The sequence below is a fragment of the Dermacentor albipictus genome, chromosome 3, assembly GCF_038994185.2.
Source record: "Dermacentor albipictus isolate Rhodes 1998 colony chromosome 3, USDA_Dalb.pri_finalv2, whole genome shotgun sequence".
Classification (NCBI taxonomy): Eukaryota; Metazoa; Arthropoda; class Arachnida; order Ixodida; family Ixodidae; genus Dermacentor; species Dermacentor albipictus.
In genome coordinates this window covers 145,046,140-145,065,244 of record NC_091823.1, presented here as the reverse complement: position 1 = coordinate 145,065,244, position 19,105 = coordinate 145,046,140, and the positions used below count along the sequence as shown (strand labels likewise).

At 48.3% G+C, this 19,105-nt stretch overlaps 1 protein-coding gene across 3 annotated transcripts in view; it reads right to left on the bottom strand.

Annotated features, from left to right (window-relative positions):
- The window catches only part of LOC135905310 (zinc finger protein 454-like), an 89,908-nt gene that overhangs the window by 36,881 nt on the left and 33,922 nt on the right, over positions 1 to 19,105 (bottom strand). For all 3 annotated transcript variants that reach the window (XM_065436329.2, XM_065436331.2, XM_065436328.2), the window contains exons 2-4: positions 16,426 to 16,496; positions 12,456 to 12,582; positions 2,288 to 2,364 (exon numbers count right to left, since the gene is read on the bottom strand). In XM_065436329.2, the coding sequence (XP_065292401.1) occupies positions 2,288 to 2,364; positions 12,456 to 12,582; positions 16,426 to 16,496 (275 nt within the window). The remainder of the gene's footprint in view (positions 1 to 2,287; positions 2,365 to 12,455; positions 12,583 to 16,425; positions 16,497 to 19,105) is intronic.

Sequence of the window (19,105 nt, the reverse complement as noted above, 5' to 3'; positions counted from 1 at the left end):
ACACACACAGACAGAGACACACACACACAGACACAGAGACACACACACAGACAGACACGGAGACACACACACAGACACAGAGACACACACACACAGACACAGAGACACACACACAGACACAGAGACACACACACATGCACACGCACGCACACACACGCGTACACACACACACAGACCGACAGACACTGTCAGAGCAGCAAAGTTTGACCAAAACATGCTTTGCATTTAAAAGATTAGTCAATGCGCATATGTAGGAGTCGTGTTGCAGTCCTCATATTAGCTTGGCAAGCAATGAAGAAGTGATATTTTGCCTGGCAATGCCACAACTGTGCAACAGAGAGCATAAATGTACGTTGAAAGTGGGGACAGTATAGTTATTTATGCAAGCGTTGTAGCTAGGGACACATCTTTCTTAACTTCCCAGAAATTGCGCGAAATTAAAAAGAAAGTGTGAGATTTGATAGCAATAATTACGGTGGAAGCTTCATCATGACGACCAAAAATGATAGGCAAATTAGCATGAAGCCAATGTAGGAACAGACCGGAAAACTGAATACACGTTCATTTACAATGTGAAAGGGAGGGGAGAGTCTAGTAAGAACGCTAATCACGTCTTCGCATACCATAAAGAAAACTTAAATAAATGCGACTTGCCAACCTCCGGCACTAGCGATTTCAGTTTTAGCATCTCTGAATTTTAATGAACTATAGTGTTGTTGCATACGGGAATATTTAGGGCAAATTCATTTTCGAACGTTTTTACTTGTATGTGTAGCCCCGTTAAAATCGCGACTAGTATCAGTCAGATCAGTGAAGGAGGTTGCACAGGTACTGGGAGAACGAGAAATGCTTGAAGTAAGCAAACAGTGCTAATAAAAATTATGGGGTTTTACGTGCCAAAACCACTTTCTGATTATGAGGCACGCCGTAGTGGAGGACTCCGGAAATTTCGACCACCTGGGGTTCTTTAACGTGCACCTAAATCTAAGCACACGGGTGTTTTCGCATTCCGCCCCCATCGAAATGCGGCCGCCGTGGCCGGGATTCGATTCCGCGACCTCGTGCTCAGCAGCCCAACACCATAGCCACTGAGCAACCACGGCGGGTGAAAAACAGTGCTAATCATCTTACAAAAAAAAGAGAACGAATTTAATTTGGGAAGTCTTCATGTCGTGGACTTTCTTGATAGCAAAGCGCTACAATTTTGAGGTAGTGGTACACTTATAAGAGGCCGCCGAGTACTGTGCTTGTTTATATGGGCATAGGATTAGAGGTTGGTAAAGTTTCAGAAGCCTATAGTTGGGTTACTATGGGTATACTCATGGACCCAGAGCTTAAGTAACTTGCCCACAATCTTGAATCGCATTTCGTGACATTTTCATTAAAATTTCAAAGTTGTATATACCGTTGTTCCTGGGCGTGTTGGAACCTAGAGCTTCAATATAAATTTTCTCGGGAAGCCTCAAAGCATATGCCGTAATTTTCGCAGTCAGCCGTAGCGGGATACGTCGGTTACTTGTAGCGTGCTACATTTGAGCTATTCTTCCGTGTAGTACCGTTCTGCTCCGCCAGTATAGCAATCTGAAACACAGCCCTAAGTGCATACCTTACTCTGCATTCGGGTCTAAACATCATTAAACATCAATTCTGGGATATTATGGGCCGAAATCTTAGGAATAAGTTGGTCACCTGGGGCTCGTCGACGTGCGCCTAATGTACTGTACACGGGTCTTTGTATTTTGCCGCAATCGAAATGCAGCAGCAACCACCACTTTACCCATTGGCGCCATGCTTAGTCGCGCAATGCTGAAGCCGCTAAGCAACCACGGTTGGTATCTAAGCATTATCTTTGCCAACAAAGTTCAATGGGTTTAAGAGAAAAATTATGGTGCCAGCACGACGAACACACAGATTCACCTTGAGTGAGTGACTGCAGAAACTTTGTCAAATAAAAATTGAGATCAATGGTGAAGCGCCGATTTTAATTGCTACTGAATTGATGACTGCGTAAAATGTACAGTCTGGGCCTCTGCCTCGATCACCTGGGAGAGTGCCTTTGCAGTTCACTGATGTGAGAATAAATGCATTCAAACATAGGTTGTGTATGAATTTGCATGCATGTGCTCAAATTTCTTACTAAAAGAGTGATAAGGCGCCTCCTGCGGAAACCGACTTGGCGGCTTTAGTGAAGCGCATCTTCATGCGCAATAAATGCACCACTGCAACGGTGGACTTAGGGCATCCCTCCTATATTTGTTGCAAAGGTGAATGACCATCGCCTACGTACCTTCGAGGCTGTACGTCTGGTCGGCAATTGGCCTGTGCTGCGCGTTCTGCAGGCAACGCCAGGCTTCGTCAGAACAGCTGCAAATTAAAGAAAAGTACTGGTATGAGATACTTACAGCTGTGACAAAAAGTTGAAATTCTCTTTTATTATATGCAAGTTCCGAGAAACCAAAGCTCTGCTTGGTAATCGAACTGGTTCCAATGTTTCGGTCTCAATTAGAGCCCTTACAACGGGTCAGCTGGATGCCTAGTTGATTGACAGGATCCGCATCATCGAGGCACTATAAGTAGCCGATTGATACTCTTTGGCCCCGCAATCTAGGCGTGTTCCAATTAGGCATTTGTAAAAGGTTGAGGAGAGAGAGAGAGAAACTTTATTGCAATTGTAAAGATTTGAAGGAGGGATGGTCGGAGCCTCTCAGTCCAGGGCTCCACTGGCCTCTTCTGCCTGTCTGAGCTGGCGAATTAAGGACTTTTGTCCTGCCAGATCGGAGCGGGCGAGCTGTGCCTCCCACTGCTCCAATGGCCTACTGGTATTTGGCCTATGAGGGTGCTTAGTGCACTCCCAGGTTATGTGTATTAGGGTAGGCATGCCACCGCACCAAGGACAGTTAGCATTATAACGAGTGGGATACATGGCGTTTAGCAATTTTAAATGGGGGAACACCCCGGTCTCTATTTTACGCAAATCGGCGGCTTCTTCCCCGTTAAGTTGTGGGTGAGGCGGCGGGCATTTTCTTCGGACTACGCTGATGAGCAAGAATGTCTTTGGCATTTAAATTGGTGGAATTTTGTGAGGGGCAGTGCGGGTGGTTGGGGTTAGAAGAGGGCGCCGTCACTCGGTTAGTGAACCCTCGAGCTAACGCGTTAGCCTTTTCGTTCCCGTGTACCCCCGCGTGGCCCGGGCACCAGAGTAGGCGGTGATGGTGGTTGAATTATTTGGGGATTATCGCGAGGCCAGCCGCAGTCACGTGCCCCTTGAGAAACATGCTACATGTCTCCTGGCAGTCCGTGACCACGACCGAGTCCCTTTGCGAACGCTCCGCGTGAGCGAGTGCGATCGCCACTGCTAATATTTCAGCCGAGGTGGGGGATCCCGCCGTGGCCGACGCGGTAATATGCTGTTGGCTGATAGCGTTCACAACTGCCAGGGCGTACCTCCTTTAGTAGCACTGCCCGGTCGCCTCTGTATACAGAGCTGCGTCCGTGTAGTACGTGTTGTACCTATGGTTATTAGTGTAGGCTGATTGAATGTGTTGTGCGCGTGCTTTGCGCCTTTCCTTGTTGTACTCGGGATGCATATTCTTTGGAAGTGGGGATACTGTAATTTTGGATCTCATCGAAGGAGGGAGGGGTACGGCCTGCTATGTGATATAAATGGGATATGCTGGGATGTTGAGTCTAGCCAATATTGCCCTACCAGTTTTTGTGAAGCTGAGGCGCTCCCTCTGTCGCATCAGGGTGGCTTGCCTCAGTTCGTCGAAAGTATTGTGCACTCCCAAAGCTAACATGCGCTCCGTCGAAGTACATTTAGGGAGGCCCAGAGCAGCTTTGAAAGCGGTTCGGATCATTGTGTTAGCCTGCTTTTGCACCTCCCTGTTCAGGATTTGGTACGGTAAGCCATACGTTATTCGACTAACCACTAAGGCCTGTACGAGCCTTAGGGTATCGTCTTCTCGCATTCCCGCTTTTCGATACGTCACGCGACGTATCATTTGAGCTATGTTGTTGGCTGTGCATTTAAGGGTCTTGAGCGTCTGTACTGCTCTACGGTCGCTCGGAAGCCACAAACCCAGGACTCGCATCCTCGGTACCTCTCGGACTGATTAGCCCTCAACCACGATGTTAATCGATCCTCTGGATTTTTAGCCTTTCGCGTGTGTTCGGATAACCTCAGATTTTTCAGGTGTGCACTTCAGGCCACTCCATCTAGAAAATTTCTCCACCGCTAATACTGCACTTTGGAGCGTATATTCCTTATCCCCTAGTGAACCTCTGCTCGTCCACAGCGTGATGTCTGCGTAGAGCGTGTAACCTAGGTCGGGTATCCGATCCAGATTGCGCGCGAGGCGACACGGCGCCATGTTGAAGAGAAGAGGAGATAATATAGCTTCTTGAGGTGTTCTTTTGTCAGGCATTTTAAATAAATCCGAAGTGATTTGGCCAATACTGACGCTCGCCTCGCGGTTGGAAAGAAACGCTCTTGAGTAATTGTATGTGCGCTCACCACAACCCGCGAGTTCGAGTTCCTCCAATATCGCGGCGTGAGAGACGTTGTCGAAGGCTCCTTTAAGGTCTAGTGCTAGGCCCAGTCTCTCGTCGCCGTACGGCATGTTAGTTAGAATTTCGTCTATAAGTAGGAGGAACGCGTCCTGGCAAGATAAACCCGTGCGAAATCCTATCACGGAGTCCGGGAACCAGCTCCGCTTTTCCAGGTATCGCTGCAATCTGCTATGGATAACCCTTTCATAGAGCTTACCTAGGCAGGACGTGAGCGACACCGCCCGTAGTGTATCAATCGAGGGATTCTGTTTTGGTTGGGGGATCATGATTATTTTAGCCAATTTCCATTCTTGGGGCAAGTCTCCCTTGGCCCAGTACTCATTATTAAATATATTTGTGATTTTCGCTAGGGCTACCGAATCCATGTTTCGAATCATTGCATTTGTGATCGAGACTGGGCCCGGTGCCGAGTTTTTAACTGCGGATTGTGCCACCTCATACACTTCCCCGTACGTTATATCTTCGTATAATTTAGGGTTCGCATCCCCCGCGTATTGACTTCTCGCGTACGACGATCCCGTGGCAGGTGAGGGTCCTATGTACTTTTTCTGAAGCGCATGAACGAGATCTTGGTCTGTACCCTCGAAGTTGTCTGCTATAATTTGGAGCTTCTTGTTATTCTCAGTACGCGTGCTCATCGGGTCTAGCATGCTTTGTAGTATTCGCCACGTACTGGTCGTTCCAAGAGTTCCTGATAGGATTCCACAGAACGTCGCCCACTCGTTTTTAGCGAGCTCGTTGGCGTGGTTTTGGGCTTGCTCTGCCAAGAGAGCGATGCGTTGTCTCAAGTGTTTGTTTAGACGTTGCCTTTTCCACCTCTTGGCCAGTTTCCGCCTCTCTTCCCATAGGCTGACCAGGTGAGAGTCTATCACCAGCCCCTCCGCTGTACGCTCAAGGGCTTTAGTGGTGTCCCCGTGTGCTCGTCGAAGGAATTCGGTCCATTCTCCCATGTTGGTCGGGGCTGTATCCGACTCCTCCAGAGCTCTCTGGAGTTTTCTATAACGAGGCCAGTCAGTTAATTTAGCCTTTCCTATTGTTCTCCGTATGTTGGGCGTGGAGAGCGCTACTCGGATTATGTCGTGATCGCTTCCCAAATTTTCATCAAAGGAAACCCATTGTGCGTCTCTGATGTTAATTGTAAAGGCACGGTCGGGCGCCGTGTCTCTACTGACTCTGTTACCCGTGCGCGTCGGTTTGCCGATCTGATTGATTGCCCGTAAGCCCAAGGACGTTGCGGTGCGCTCGAGTAGGAACCCTTTGGGCGACGTTTTCGCGTATCCCCATAGTATGTGGGGTGCATTAAAGTCACCCACTATCACCGCCTTATCCCTGGTGCCCGCTAAATCTTTTGTTGCTGAGAGAATGTGGGGTAGGTCGTTCCCTTTGCTTTTGGGAGGACTGTACAGATTTGTGATTAGTGTGTGTGCCTTACTTCGTTTCTTTGGCATCACACTGATAACTATGGAATTAGTCTCTCCCTCCATTGGCGGAAGTGTTATTAATTGAGCGTTTATCGACTTGCTCACCAGCGTGGCGACCTTCGAATTTTGAGGATCGCTCAGAGTAGTATCCCTGCAGTTTGGCCGGCTTGGCCCCGACCTCCTGCAGAGATATCACGTCCGGAGCGATTCCGGAGTTTCTGATGAACTGGTGGAACACTGCCGCTTTCCTGGAGAAGGAGCGGCAGTTCCATTGCCATATCTTTTTTTGGTCTGAATTTTGTATTCGTTGCGATTTCTCAGCGCGATTAGCCATGTTGCCCACTCTTATTTTAAGCCCGTGATGTTTCCGTGTCCGAGCCGTCAGATTCTGTTACGCAGTGGCTTATTTTAGTTTTTGCCGGACCCGCTCCTATCACGATTGCGAGTTTTTTTGTGGGAGTAGCCTTCGAGACTGCCCTAAGCTGTTCCGCCACGAACACCTTGTGTTTCTCGAAGTCCTTCGTGCACAGTTGTTGAAATTCCGATAACCTTTGGGTAATCAACGTCATCATTTCATGCATAAATATTTTCAAGTTTTCGGCGATCATTGTCTGGATCTGCGCTGCCGTTATCTGCGCGTTTTTTGAGATTTGGGTTGTCGGAGACTGCACGGAGACGGAGTTTATATCTGCCGCCGCTTTCGCTTTGGCTATTTCTTCAGACTGACGCGGCGTTTCCTGCTGTTGTATTGTGCTATTGTAGCGTGCCTCTAACTCTGACACTTGTTTCTCAAGTGATTGTCGTTTGCGTTCTTCTCCTGAGAGCTCTTCTCTTAGTCGCGCATTTTCCTTTTCCAATTTTTGAAAGTGCAAAGGGCAGCAACGCGCAAACGATCGCGCGCCTGAGCGCGCAGACGGAGAACATGCTCAGACTCGTTTCGCGAGTGACGAGCAGGAAATGGGGGCATCAGCGAAGCCAACCTGATGAGGATCTACCACGCCTTCCTCATGAGCCATATCAACTACGTGGCTTCTGCGCTGAGCTGGTCGCGGTCGGAGGAGAACAAGATCGACGCACTCATGAGGAAGAGCATTAGACGAGTCCTCGGCATCCCCGTGACGACCAGCACGGAGAAGTTGATGCAACTCGGGGTCCACAACACCCTGAGCGAAGTGGTCGAAGCACAGAAAACGGCACAAATTGTTCGCCTCTCTACTACCAAGGCCGGCCGTCGAATACTCGAGATGGCGGGTCTGGCAGCCATGGCCGAGGAGTCGTGCGTAGTCCCGCTCTGCGAGGGTGAAAGGGACGCCTTTCGAGTCTCCCCCTTCCCGAGGAACGTTCATCCACAGCACAACGAGGCCCAGCGCGCAGCCAGAGCCCGAGCACTCATCAAGACTGCTCTGTAGAACCCAGAGCTCGCGTCCTTTGTCGACGCGGCGCGGTATCCGGGATCAAACTCCTACGTGGCCGCGGTGGTTGACCCCCAGGGCAAGATCCTGAATGCGGCGTCTATACAACGCTCGACGGCGTCCGTCGCAGAGCAAGTCGCAGTGGCGCTGGCTCTGTGCGAACCCGGGCGCACAGACTCCAGGTCGGCGGCGATGGCCTTTCTCGCCGGCTCGGTCTCGGCCGAGGCTGCAGCAGTGCTGAGGACACGCAAGACAGGCACGGCCCGTCACGTCATCACTTGGTTCCCGGCTCACAAGGGCCGGAACGTCTCCCCTGGCTCGATCAACCCGAATGAGCTGGCCCACGACCAGGCGCGAGGTCTCATCAACCGCGCCGGTCCGAGGGGCCCAGCTTCGCAGGGGATCGACCGAACCACGGACCCGCTGCTAACTTTCCACGAGATAACTGCTCACTACCAGCTGGGACGCAGACAGTTTCCTGCTCCTCACCCGAAGCTAGGCAGACCCGAGGCGTCGGTGCTGAGAATGCTGCAGACGGGCTCCTTTCCGTCTCGCTCAAGGCTGAGCCACTACACTCCGGGTGTGGATCCCCGCTGCCCAGACTGCGGCGAGGAACGATACACTTTGAACCACATGCTGTGGCAATGTTCTGTGTTGCGCCACTCGCCTTTCAACAGGCATGAAGATTGGGATGAAGCCGTCAAGAGCGACAACCTTCAAGTCCAACTTCGGGCTGTCCAAAGGGCCTGCACCAGGGCTGAATATCACGGTCTTCCGCCCCCGGCGCGGGTGCGGCCCGCGACTACGACAACGTAGTCCCTTCGGACCAATTAAAGTTTATTGTCTGTCTGTGTCTGTTTATCATTTTCACCAGTATTCTGTTTTGGAGCAGTGGGAGAAACAACCCTCGCCCAGCTCACCTGCTGTTTTTTAAGCAGTGGCGAATTTGACCGCTGCGAAGCCCTGGAGCTGGATGGGTCCCTCGACGGGGTATTGCTCTTAGCTCTGCTTCCATGTGGAGATCTGGATCTCGATCGGTGCCGGTAGAAGTCCTCTTCCATGGACTCGAACCAGCGCCCCGGTGCCTTTTTGGTGTTCTGTCCCGACCGCTCCCGCGATCGAGACTAGCGAGTCGTCTTCACGCGCTTGGCGGCAATCAGTTTGTTCGGGCACCGACGCGTCTCGTGCCCCGCCTCCCTGCACACGGCGCACTTCACTTCACATTCGTGTCCTTGTGGGGGTGGATTTTTGAGTCCGCAGCCACGGCATATGTTCTTGGGGTTCGGACAAACGTCCGAGCGGTGTCCCTCTTGCGTGCACTCCAGGCACATTTGGATTGTTGGCCTGTACTCCGTACACCGCATCTCTACTCCCATGTAGTACACGCATTTGGGGTGCGTGCCTCCCGAGAAAGTGAGGAGAGTGGTATTAGAGCATCCTAGCATTCGGGCCCTTCGATGGTTACTCCTTGGGTCCTGACTCGCAGGTGCTGCTGGAGATCTACTGATTCGGTGTGCGCTGGGGATCAGTGCACCACCCCTTTGTAGCTTCAGCTGGATCCGCTACGTACACGTTGAAGGGGTGTTGCTTGCCTCGCAGCTCCATGCACGTGATTCGACGAATGACGTCCGCCACTTCCAGTGAAGGTGTGGAGATGATGATATTTGTTCCCTCTCGGATTCGCACTATGCAATCCTTTCCAGTGATTTTTTCGCTGGTTCGGTCCATTTCCTGTGCTGATTTTCCCGGTAGCCTGAATAATCGCTTGTGGTATTTCTGTTCTGAGATATTCCTTGAGCATTAGTCCTTTGTGTGGCTTCAGTATTATCTTGATGTCATTCTTCGGTAATGGTGGCAGATGCTTCCCCTTCCTCGGGTGCATGTTGCGACGACCGATTTGCCCATCTCCTTTCGCGCCGCCTGCTGATGGCTGTCCGTTTATGTTATTCTTGTTGTTGGGAGCCGTTTCCCTGTCGTTGCGCTTGACAGCCTCTCGCTGTCGCCGCGATAGAACTAACTGCCAGCCGCCCATCACCTGGTTGTCGGCGGCGATCTCTTGGCTTTTGGTAGTCCCTGCTTCGGAAATTATTGTGTCCCCGTTTTCGTCCGCGTTGTTAACCGGATGCGGGGGTGTTATTTGGAGGTCCATGTCCTCTGATGTAGCCATCTCGTACGCTCGGCAGAAGCGATCCGGTTATTTAGTGGTGAGACGGTCGCTCACGCGCGAAGCCTATCGAGGCCTAATGGGGCTTCTGCCGCTTCGAATTTTCAATGTCGCGTGGAATGACGAAAACTTCCCTCACGGACTTGAACTTGGTCTTGAAACGGAGCGTTTGTCGAGTGGAACCCTATAGGATAGTCGAGTCTGGTGCAGTTGACGAGCTTCGGCTGAAACGTCGATAGTCGGCGTAGCCCATGTGAATGAGCGTGTTCTGCCGGACGTTGTTTGCGACAAAATTTTAGGAATGTTCATTGTTTTTTGGCATTTCTTTTAAAGGTATTTAAGGACTGAGTGACTAACTGTGATATTGAGCCGATAACCCTTGCGGCGTCGGTGGTATGCACAATAGGTTTTCCTTTCTCTTAATCTTCCCCCCCCCCTTTCCCTTCCGCAAGTGCAAGGTAGCCAACCGGGCTCATTGCTGGGTAATGTCAATGCCTATCATTTACCCTATCTTTCTCTGGCATAGAATAAAGGTTAACTTCATTCCAAAAATGCTGCCTTAAAATTTAGTGCTCTCTATTCGCAAATAAGTGTTGCACATGCACCTCAATATGGGAGACCGGAATGATGCCTCTATTTTTTGAAAAAAGGAAGGAGGGGCTTCTCAAGAAATGTGGCTTAAATCAATTCTGTGCTGATGTCGACACTTTGGTCACGCCAATTTCAACTTGTCTTTCGTAGAATGCAAGCGGACACGAGTTAAATCCAATCGGCAAGTCATGAACATGAATGGGTTAAAGCATACGTTGTGGAGTAAATGAACGTGTTAAATTCATTTTTCACAATAACAATGATACAAATGAATCACCTCCACCCTGGCAACCCAGTATTCTCGAAGAATGACCTGGATGAAATATGGCCAGCACTAATAAGGTACGTTAGGTTCGATAAATGACATTCTACTACGTTAAGCATGTTGCCTCGAATGCGCATTTCCGAAAGATGTCACAAACTTCCGTAGGGCCAGGTGGGGCTTCAAGCGTTTTTGATATCAAGAAACAATGGCAGAAAGAACTGTTTTTAAGCAAATTCTTTACGGATGTAAGACAGAATCTGCACGAGGTGGTCAGTTGTGGATCGGCTGTCTTGAAAGCATCGTTCATAAACGTCAAGTAGTTTGTTTCGTTCAAGAAAGTAATAGCCCACGATTAATCATCTTTCGTAATAGATTAAACGAGCAGCTTCATGTCGCCATAGGCCTCTAACTTGCCATAGAAGATGTATCCTAGCCCTGTTTCAAGATGGAGAAATAAATAGCCTCCTTGAGTGCTATGGAAATTGATATTGTTGCGCACATGCTGTTCAAAACTGGTGATAGAGCAATTTGCGTATCAACGTGAATGTGTTTTATTATCGCGTACAAAGTCTGATCAGTTCCCGCAGCAGACTCCTCACGATTTATTCAGGACATTCCGCTCTAGGTAGGGCATGAGTGTATATGATGCTATGCTGATATCTTTCGAGGAGAATGCTTTATCTCAAGCTGAAGAATTTCGGCTCGTTATCAATAAAGAGGCATCCACAGGAGAAAAAATTACAGCGAGAATCTCTCCAAAGGGGGCTATGTGCATTTTCATCTCAAAATACTATGTGTGTTTCGGGAAGTTCATCCATAAGGCTCTGAAACTGTTTCGCGAATTGGGTGTTTGGGAGGTATGCAAATGGAAGTGATTTTTACCAGCCTGTCGAGCAGCAGTGTTCGGATAGCAACAGTTTCAAAGGTCGTTCGGAGTTGTAATTGATGGCAGGGAATTTTTTTATTTACGATTATAGCCACACCACCCGACGAGGTGAGACCATTGTCGCGGTCTCTCTTAAAAATGACGTTGCCTAGGAAAGTGTGCGTAGATATTACGTCTGATAACACACAGAGCTTTTAAGAATTGATAAGTTATGCGGTTTTCCGTGCCAAAGTCACGATTTGATTATGAGGCACACCATAGTGGGGAACTCGGGAATAATTTAGTCTACCAGGGGCTCCCTAACGTGCACCTAAATCTGAGCGCCATGGGTGTTTTCTCATTTCGCTCCCATCAAAATACAGCCGCCGTGGTAGAAATTTAATCCCGCGATCTCGTGTTTAGCAGCCGAACACCATAGCCACTAAGCAACCACAGCGGTTCGCAGCACTTTTGCACTAAGTTTCTAAATGGGTTGTTTGACATCTAAATTGTGTAGAAGTCTCCTTACATTCTTCTGCAATATTAGTGTGTACATATTGCAGTATACATTTGTGCTGCGTGTCTAATATAAGACAGCTAACTTAGCTTACAGAGTCCTTTTGGCTCTATATGACGCAAGGTTACTGTGGGTTATACGGCTCGAAGTAAAACGGTGGTGCAGTTCGACTAGGAATCGTGTTCAGCACACTTCTTCGAAGCGGTGGTTTGGCAACGCCTCGCCTGGAGTGACAGTATCTTCAAATGCCACAAACCTAGAAGTTGATGAGGTTTTCTTGGATGGCAGTAGAACGCTGGCTGCACCCGCCGAAGGGGCTTGTTGCCCAACATTGGGCACCTTTTTCGTGGGCAAGGCTGCTGCGGCACTGTCCCTTTATACACCGCATCAGCATACCCTAAGGTACGGAGAAATGAGCTTTCTTCTTGCGTCCTTGAAGCGTATTCACGCGTCTTTGAGATGTCTCCACGCGTCTTTGAAACCTCTTCACTCGTCTTGGAAGTAAACGTTTTCTTTTGCTTTTACAGTAATGATCTATTTTTCTATTTTCTATGTGGCATAAAATCGGGAGTGAGAGGCCCAGTCGCAGCCGCAGTTCGCCCAATGGCTGGGTTCCTTTAAGTGAAGAAATATTTCAAAATGGTGGCTCACCTCGCGCTGTCTTTCGTAGTAGGCGATAGTTTCTCAATGCCAGCGTGGCTCGTTCCGGGCCAGGCGTGATCGGCACTAGCGGTGGACACCACAGGTGCGTAGTTCGTGCTTCCGTTATCAGTGTCATCTGCACCGCCCGAAAAAACAGCAGAGGTGTTCACTCGTCGCTGTGTAGAGGTCATTCAAAGAACATGAAAAATAAATGGTGGCATGCAAAATATTTTAGTTGGGCTTCAGGGATAGGGAAGACCGACTGCTGTGTTGGCGAGTTCAGTGCGCTTTTTCTTTCCGGAATTCGGGAATTCGGAGCTCAGTGAACGAAAAAGATTTACATCGACGTAAAAGACAATCACGTTGAAATTATTGGAATGTTGCTTCTTCAAAAAATAAATACGCTGCATACAATACAGCAGGTTGCCATTATCCCTTAAGAGAAAGTGTATAATAGCTGTGTCTTACCAGTACTCACCTTCGGGGCAGAAACCTGGAGGCTTACGAAAAGGGTTCTACTTAAATTGAGGACGACGCAACGAGCTATGGAAAGAAGAATGATGGGTAAAACATTAAGGGATAAGAAAAGAGCAGATTGGGTGAGGGAACAAACGCGAGTAAATGACATCTTAGTTGAAATCAAGAAAACGAAATGGACATGGGCAGCGCATGTAATGAGGAGGGAATATAACCGATGGTCATTAAGGGTTACTGACTGGATTCCAAGGGAAGGGAAGCGTAGCAGGGGGCGGCAGAAAGTTGGGTGGGCGGATGAGATTAAGAAGTTTGCAGGGATGACATGGCCACAATTAGTACGTGACCAGGGTTGTTGGAGAAATATGGGAGAGGCCTTTGCCCTGCAGTGGGCGTAACCAGGCTGATGATGACGATGAAGAGACAACCACGTTGAAATTAATGGAATGCTCATTTTTCTAAAAATAAATACGCTGCAGGGAATACAGCAGATTAGAACACTACCGTTTGCTAAGCGAAAGACTACAGGTCGTATTCTTTTAGCGCGCTAGAAAGGTCAAACCTATGTTTCCAATTTCAAGCAAAGGGTGTGTTCCATGCTTCATCAGGTCGCAATAAAATGTATATTAAATTCAATGAGCAAGATTTTGCACACACCAAACTTGCCTTTACCATAAAGGACGCGTTCTCGTTAATTCAAAGCAGCTTAGTTAGCAACGCGCGAAAGGAAACTTCAGCGCGGAATGAATGAATAGAATTTATTGATAGGAAAGACAGAGAGGTTTCAGCGCGGAGGCTTCTGTCTAAGTACGTTGGAGCAGGGATATTAATCTTCTCGGTCACGCTTGCACCAGATTTGATGCAGGCTATCGAATGTGAAAAAAAGTGATGAAATCTTGTAAGTGCCATAAACTAACCACCACACGCAAATCTCAAATGTCCCCCTAGCCGAAGCTTCCTATTAAAAAATTGTTTCGAAAGCATGGGTGGTGCAGTTGAGATGGTGAGTGTCCTTATAAGTATTGAATGCGCCAAAATTTGTAAAAAGAAGAATGTCAAGCTTGCAACTGTGTAATTGAGCAATAAACCATTATCACAATTCTGCAAAGCACATTGACTAATACCCGTAAATTGAGGAAAATGATACGCAGCGGTCTGAACTTTACCACAGTGTTATAGCTAGAACTTTTGAAAAATGCACGGAAACATTTGTCATTTCTGTAAATCGTAAATTCATAAACCAAACTCGGCCGCTTTAGATATTCTATATCTTGCGGTTCACAGGAATGCTATAATTGTTGTAGGATTAGAGTTACTAAATTGCATAGGTTGTGTTTCAAGTTTCGGGGAACTTGCCGATTTCCGGGAATTTGGGCATACCATCCAGGCCCTAAATATGCAATTCCCTTGCTGCAGTCAGTAGAACATTCTAAAATGCAACGAACATTGTTCATGTGAGTCTAAGAGCTGTTGCTCAAAGCAGTTTGGCATTTTACATGCTGAGCATGAAAATCTAAAATGTCCCCCTAGCCGAAGCTTCCTAATAAAAGAACAATTGTTTCGAAAGCATGGGTGGTGCAGTTTACGGATGACTGCCGAATGATGTCAGCCACCCGCATGTTGACATTTTAGTTACTATTGTACTGCGATATCCACGAACCTATATATGTCAACGGGTTGTGTGCAAAAGTGTACCTACAGGTTCTGCATATCACCTATTCATTGTTAGCAGTAGACAGCCTGATCGGGTCGTGGACGAAGAAAAGGTGACAGAACAAGTGTAAAAACGCCATTCAAACTTAAATAGCCAGGAAAATTATGTCATGATAAGATAAATGCCAGCTTCAACCGATAGTGAACTATTCTTCAAGAGCCTGGCTATTCGATGAATACATTTACCTACGTCTGTAGATGAAGTTCCTAAGAATGCACTTACAGTTAGCAGTACATGTTTAGCAACCAATTATAAACAAAAATGGCTGTGATCCACTGCACGCCTTCAAGACCTATCACACTGATTAAAATAGGCCACCCATTGCGCATATGTGAGGGTTGTGTTGTGGGCATCTGATAAGATAAGACTTGCAGAATTACAAATTGACAGGGCAGTATCGTTGGATAAAGTAACAGCAGCAATCTTGCCACACTCCGGTAAACATATTGACCACGTGTTTTCCAGAATACTAATAAAATGTGGCTGGTTTTTTGTAAGGTAGACAGAGAGCTGCTTTAAAGGTCCTCTCACCAAGTTTGGCTGTTGTAAATAGAAAAGCACGGCTCGTAAATTAAGTGGTGGCTATTGCGTGTACAACGTATAAGCGGCTGCGGGGCCGGAAACAGCTGCAATTTTCAACAGTAGGCCACGTGCCCTTCACCTGGAAGATGCTGAGCAAGATGTCGCGGGATCGAATCCCGGCCAAGGCGGCCGCATTCCGATGGGGGCGAAATGCGAAAACACCCGTGTACTAAGATTTAGGTTCAGGTTCACCAAGTGGTCAAAATTTCCGGAGTCCTCCAGTACAGCGTGCGTCATAATCAGAGAGTGGTTTTGGCACGTAAAACCACATAATTTTTTTTTCATCTGGAAGGAGCCGCGCTTTGAGAGAGCCAGTCAATGTCTCGCTGACAAATATATCTGTGCAATGCCAAGAGCTTGCAACGACACCGAATACTGCACGGGAAATTGCTTGATCGTCCAAGGACGCAAATAAAACCACAGACACAAGGAAGACAGAAAAGGACGACCAACTAGCCCAACAGTCAACTCTTCTAGAATCCAATGACGGAATGACCACAAACATATGTGTCGTACGGCAAAAACGTATCGGAATAAATAATTAAGCAGGGGCTCGTCAGGTTAACATGACGTAGGCCCTTTGCGGAGAAGGCAACGAAGCAACGCCATTCGAGGCCGAGAGGGCGACTGTCTGGAAGCAGTAACACTAGCCTGCTGACGGCACAGTAGCGCGACAGCTCGACGCCATCTATCTTCTCCCATACCGAATGCACTTCAATAATTGTATCACTGAAACACTCCATTGACGGTGCAGTGGCAGTTTCCAGCGTATAATTTAAATTTGCAATGGCGCCCGTAAGAGGCCCTTCAATGACAAGATCCTCTAGCAAGCATTTAGCATGAAGTATAAAACATGCGGTTAGCTTGCTATGCATTGGTAAGCTTGTTACTCTGACGCCATTCTAACAAGAAATACATAACGAAACGAGAAGCATTGATTGCCTTTGCGAATTAATTTATCGCGTTGAAAGTGCATTCATTCGAAACTTGAGGGACGTAGAACATGCGTAATGTTGTCTCTGTTAGCACTCAATCTGCATGAATACCACGATGACTGCACAAGCAGCAACCGACATGGTGACGCTAGTATGGTGTCGGTATGACCAATAAATGCACCGCCGTCATGTTCGGTGGAAATGCTGCCTCCTCTGGGCTTTGTTAAGCATGTCCGCGAGTGGTATCGATGGTTAAAGGCCATGCCGTACGTACCATTGACGTCAGTGGCATCGGTCTGGCGGTTCCGCGCCTTCAATGCGTCATCGATGTACTCTTCAATATACCTGGAATGAGACATACATATTGGCTGTGGCTCGGTGCTCCGAGTGACGGCAGAATATACCTGAAGTGTGTTTTTGCCAAACAGAATTTGGAACAAGGAAACTGCTTTTTTCAATTAAGGTAATACCTGTAATGTGTCATTTTATCAAAAGTGTAACTTGCTGGCTGGCATAGATGAAGGGCGCACTCTTAAATTGCATAATTTCTTAAATCATGACATGAAGCATGAAATATAAGAAAAAGAATGATGCTAGAACCAAGTTAGGAAGATGCTAAGTTGCAAGATTACGATACAATTATGTAGGGCCATTCGCTCCAAAGCGCTTATTTTAGACGACGTGCGTATAGCTCTACGACGTCGTTCGAGTCAACTGGAAAGCGCTAGTCATACACATTGTGACGGGATGGCCGCACCATGAGTAGCGCGCGGAAATGGTGGACGAGAGCTCAAAATTATGCTTTCGGTAACGCAAGGTTAGGTTAGGTTTGGCTGCATTCTATTAGCTCTCGTACAAGGGTCGTGCCAGTCGGCCGAATCAGTCGCCCAGCCACATCCGCAACAGCTGTGCCAGCGTGCGACCACGCGTCTCAAAATTTGCAGTCGGCAATTGTTCTCGCCATTTCACGATTACGTTCGCACGCACTGCCAACGTGGCCGTTCGCAGTCGCGCCAAAATAAAGCGGCCATCGCGGCGCCCCGGTAGCGCTTTCCGATTTACCCGAACCTGCCGTAAAAATGGACACAGCGCTCACTTCAAAGACGTATGGCGTTTTTCTTCAAGTGCGCCTTTTATATTTCCTGAAAAACAAGCAACAGCAAAAAGTTCAGAAGTGCTCTCACGTGGTCACACATCTCTTGCGTGTCTAGCAAATGGTACTATTTGTGCGATATTTTGTGAGGCTCCTGCCATGTGCTCACTCGACCGTCAATTGAAGTGTGACATACGGTTTTATTTATTTATATCCTTGTGTTTCACGTTTCAAAACCATGATCTCGCTATGACGAACTCTTGGACGGATCACGGAATTACATTTCACCACCTGGGTTTCAGTAAGGCGCACGTAAATCGAAGTTATGGAGCCTTCTTGCGTTTCACAATCACTGGTGAAATGCCACTGCGTCTGAAATATTACCCGTGATGTTGAGCTAAGCAGCGCAACATCCCAGCGAATTGTCTACTGCTACAACTGTGCGGTGCCGTGATCAAACAAGCTAAATTATACATATATTGTCACGTGGTGGTGACGTTAAGAACACAGTAGAAATACTGTGAAAGGCAAACGTATATTTTATTGGGCGAACCTGTGCCCACAAAACAGGCTACACTTATAGCACAACGAGAGCGGCGAACACAGTCGGTGATCGTCGAAAAATCTGATCAGCGGGTCAAGCGCGTCGGCTTTTATAGATCAGTCGTCGAATGTTCCAGATTAACCGATGGGACCCGCGTGTCTTCCACAATCTTCTACACTGTGCGCGTCACGCATACATGCAATCAGATTACACAAGTTGCGGTGAAAGACAGTGGACGGAACCATCAATAACATTCCAGAACCTTCTTTTACATGCAGGCGCGTCCTGCGCTGCGCGATAACATTTGTTAGGCGGCTAAACGTGGTGGCGCGATAAAGATAAGTACACGTGTCATTAGCCCCCTCTTAAAATGCATCGACCCGATGCTGCGAACAAACGAAAGTCATAAAAAAGAAGCACTCGTAGCAAAGAAAACAAAATAAGGAAGTTCGTCAGCGTCCATAAAAGGGTTTAAGGCGCACCACGTGGACAACTTCAGATCGTGCGTGGCACCGCTGTGAATGCGAAATGCCGTCCGGCACGACCTCATAGTCCAGTGCGCCAATATGTCGGATTACCTTGTAGGGTCCGAAATAGCGTCGCAGTAGTTTTTCACTGAGCCCTCATCGGCGTATCGGGGTCCATACCCAAACACGGCAGCCGGGCTGGTAATCGACGAAGCGTCGTCGGAGGTTGTGTCGGCTCTCGGTCCTCTGTTGGTTCTTGATCCGCAGGCGGGCGAACTGTCTGGCTTCTTCGGCGCACTGGAGATAGGTAGCGACGTCAAGGTTCTCCTCGTCAGTGACGAGCGGCAGCATGGCGTCGAGCGTCGTCGTCGGGTTCCTGCCGTAAACCAGCTTAAACGGCGTGATCTGTGTTGTTTCTTGCACCGCCGTGTTGTAAGCGAATGTTACGTACGGCAGCACGGCATCCCAGATCTTGAGTTCGACGTCGACGTACAGGCGCTCCCAGAATAATTCGGAACGCAACACACGTGGCCGCTCGCCGGCGGAGCGCGCCCGTGGAAAAAGTACCGTGGTCTGCGCGTGCGCGGTCTCCCTAGCGAGTAAGGTTGGCTCCCTAGTGCATCTAGTTTGTGTTTCGTTCCTCTAAAACGGTAGCCTTAGGTGCCCCTTAACGTTTTGTCAAGGGGGGCTGGGCCGGTGGTGTCTGTGACAAGCTGTGTCTGCGCATGCACTCGCGTTGGAGCATAAGCGCTCGTGTCTACATGTTCGGGTGCTTGGGCGCCTTTCTTTTGAATTTTTGATGTTGGCCGTATTCATCATTTGCTCAGAATATTTATGGTAGGTGACCGTG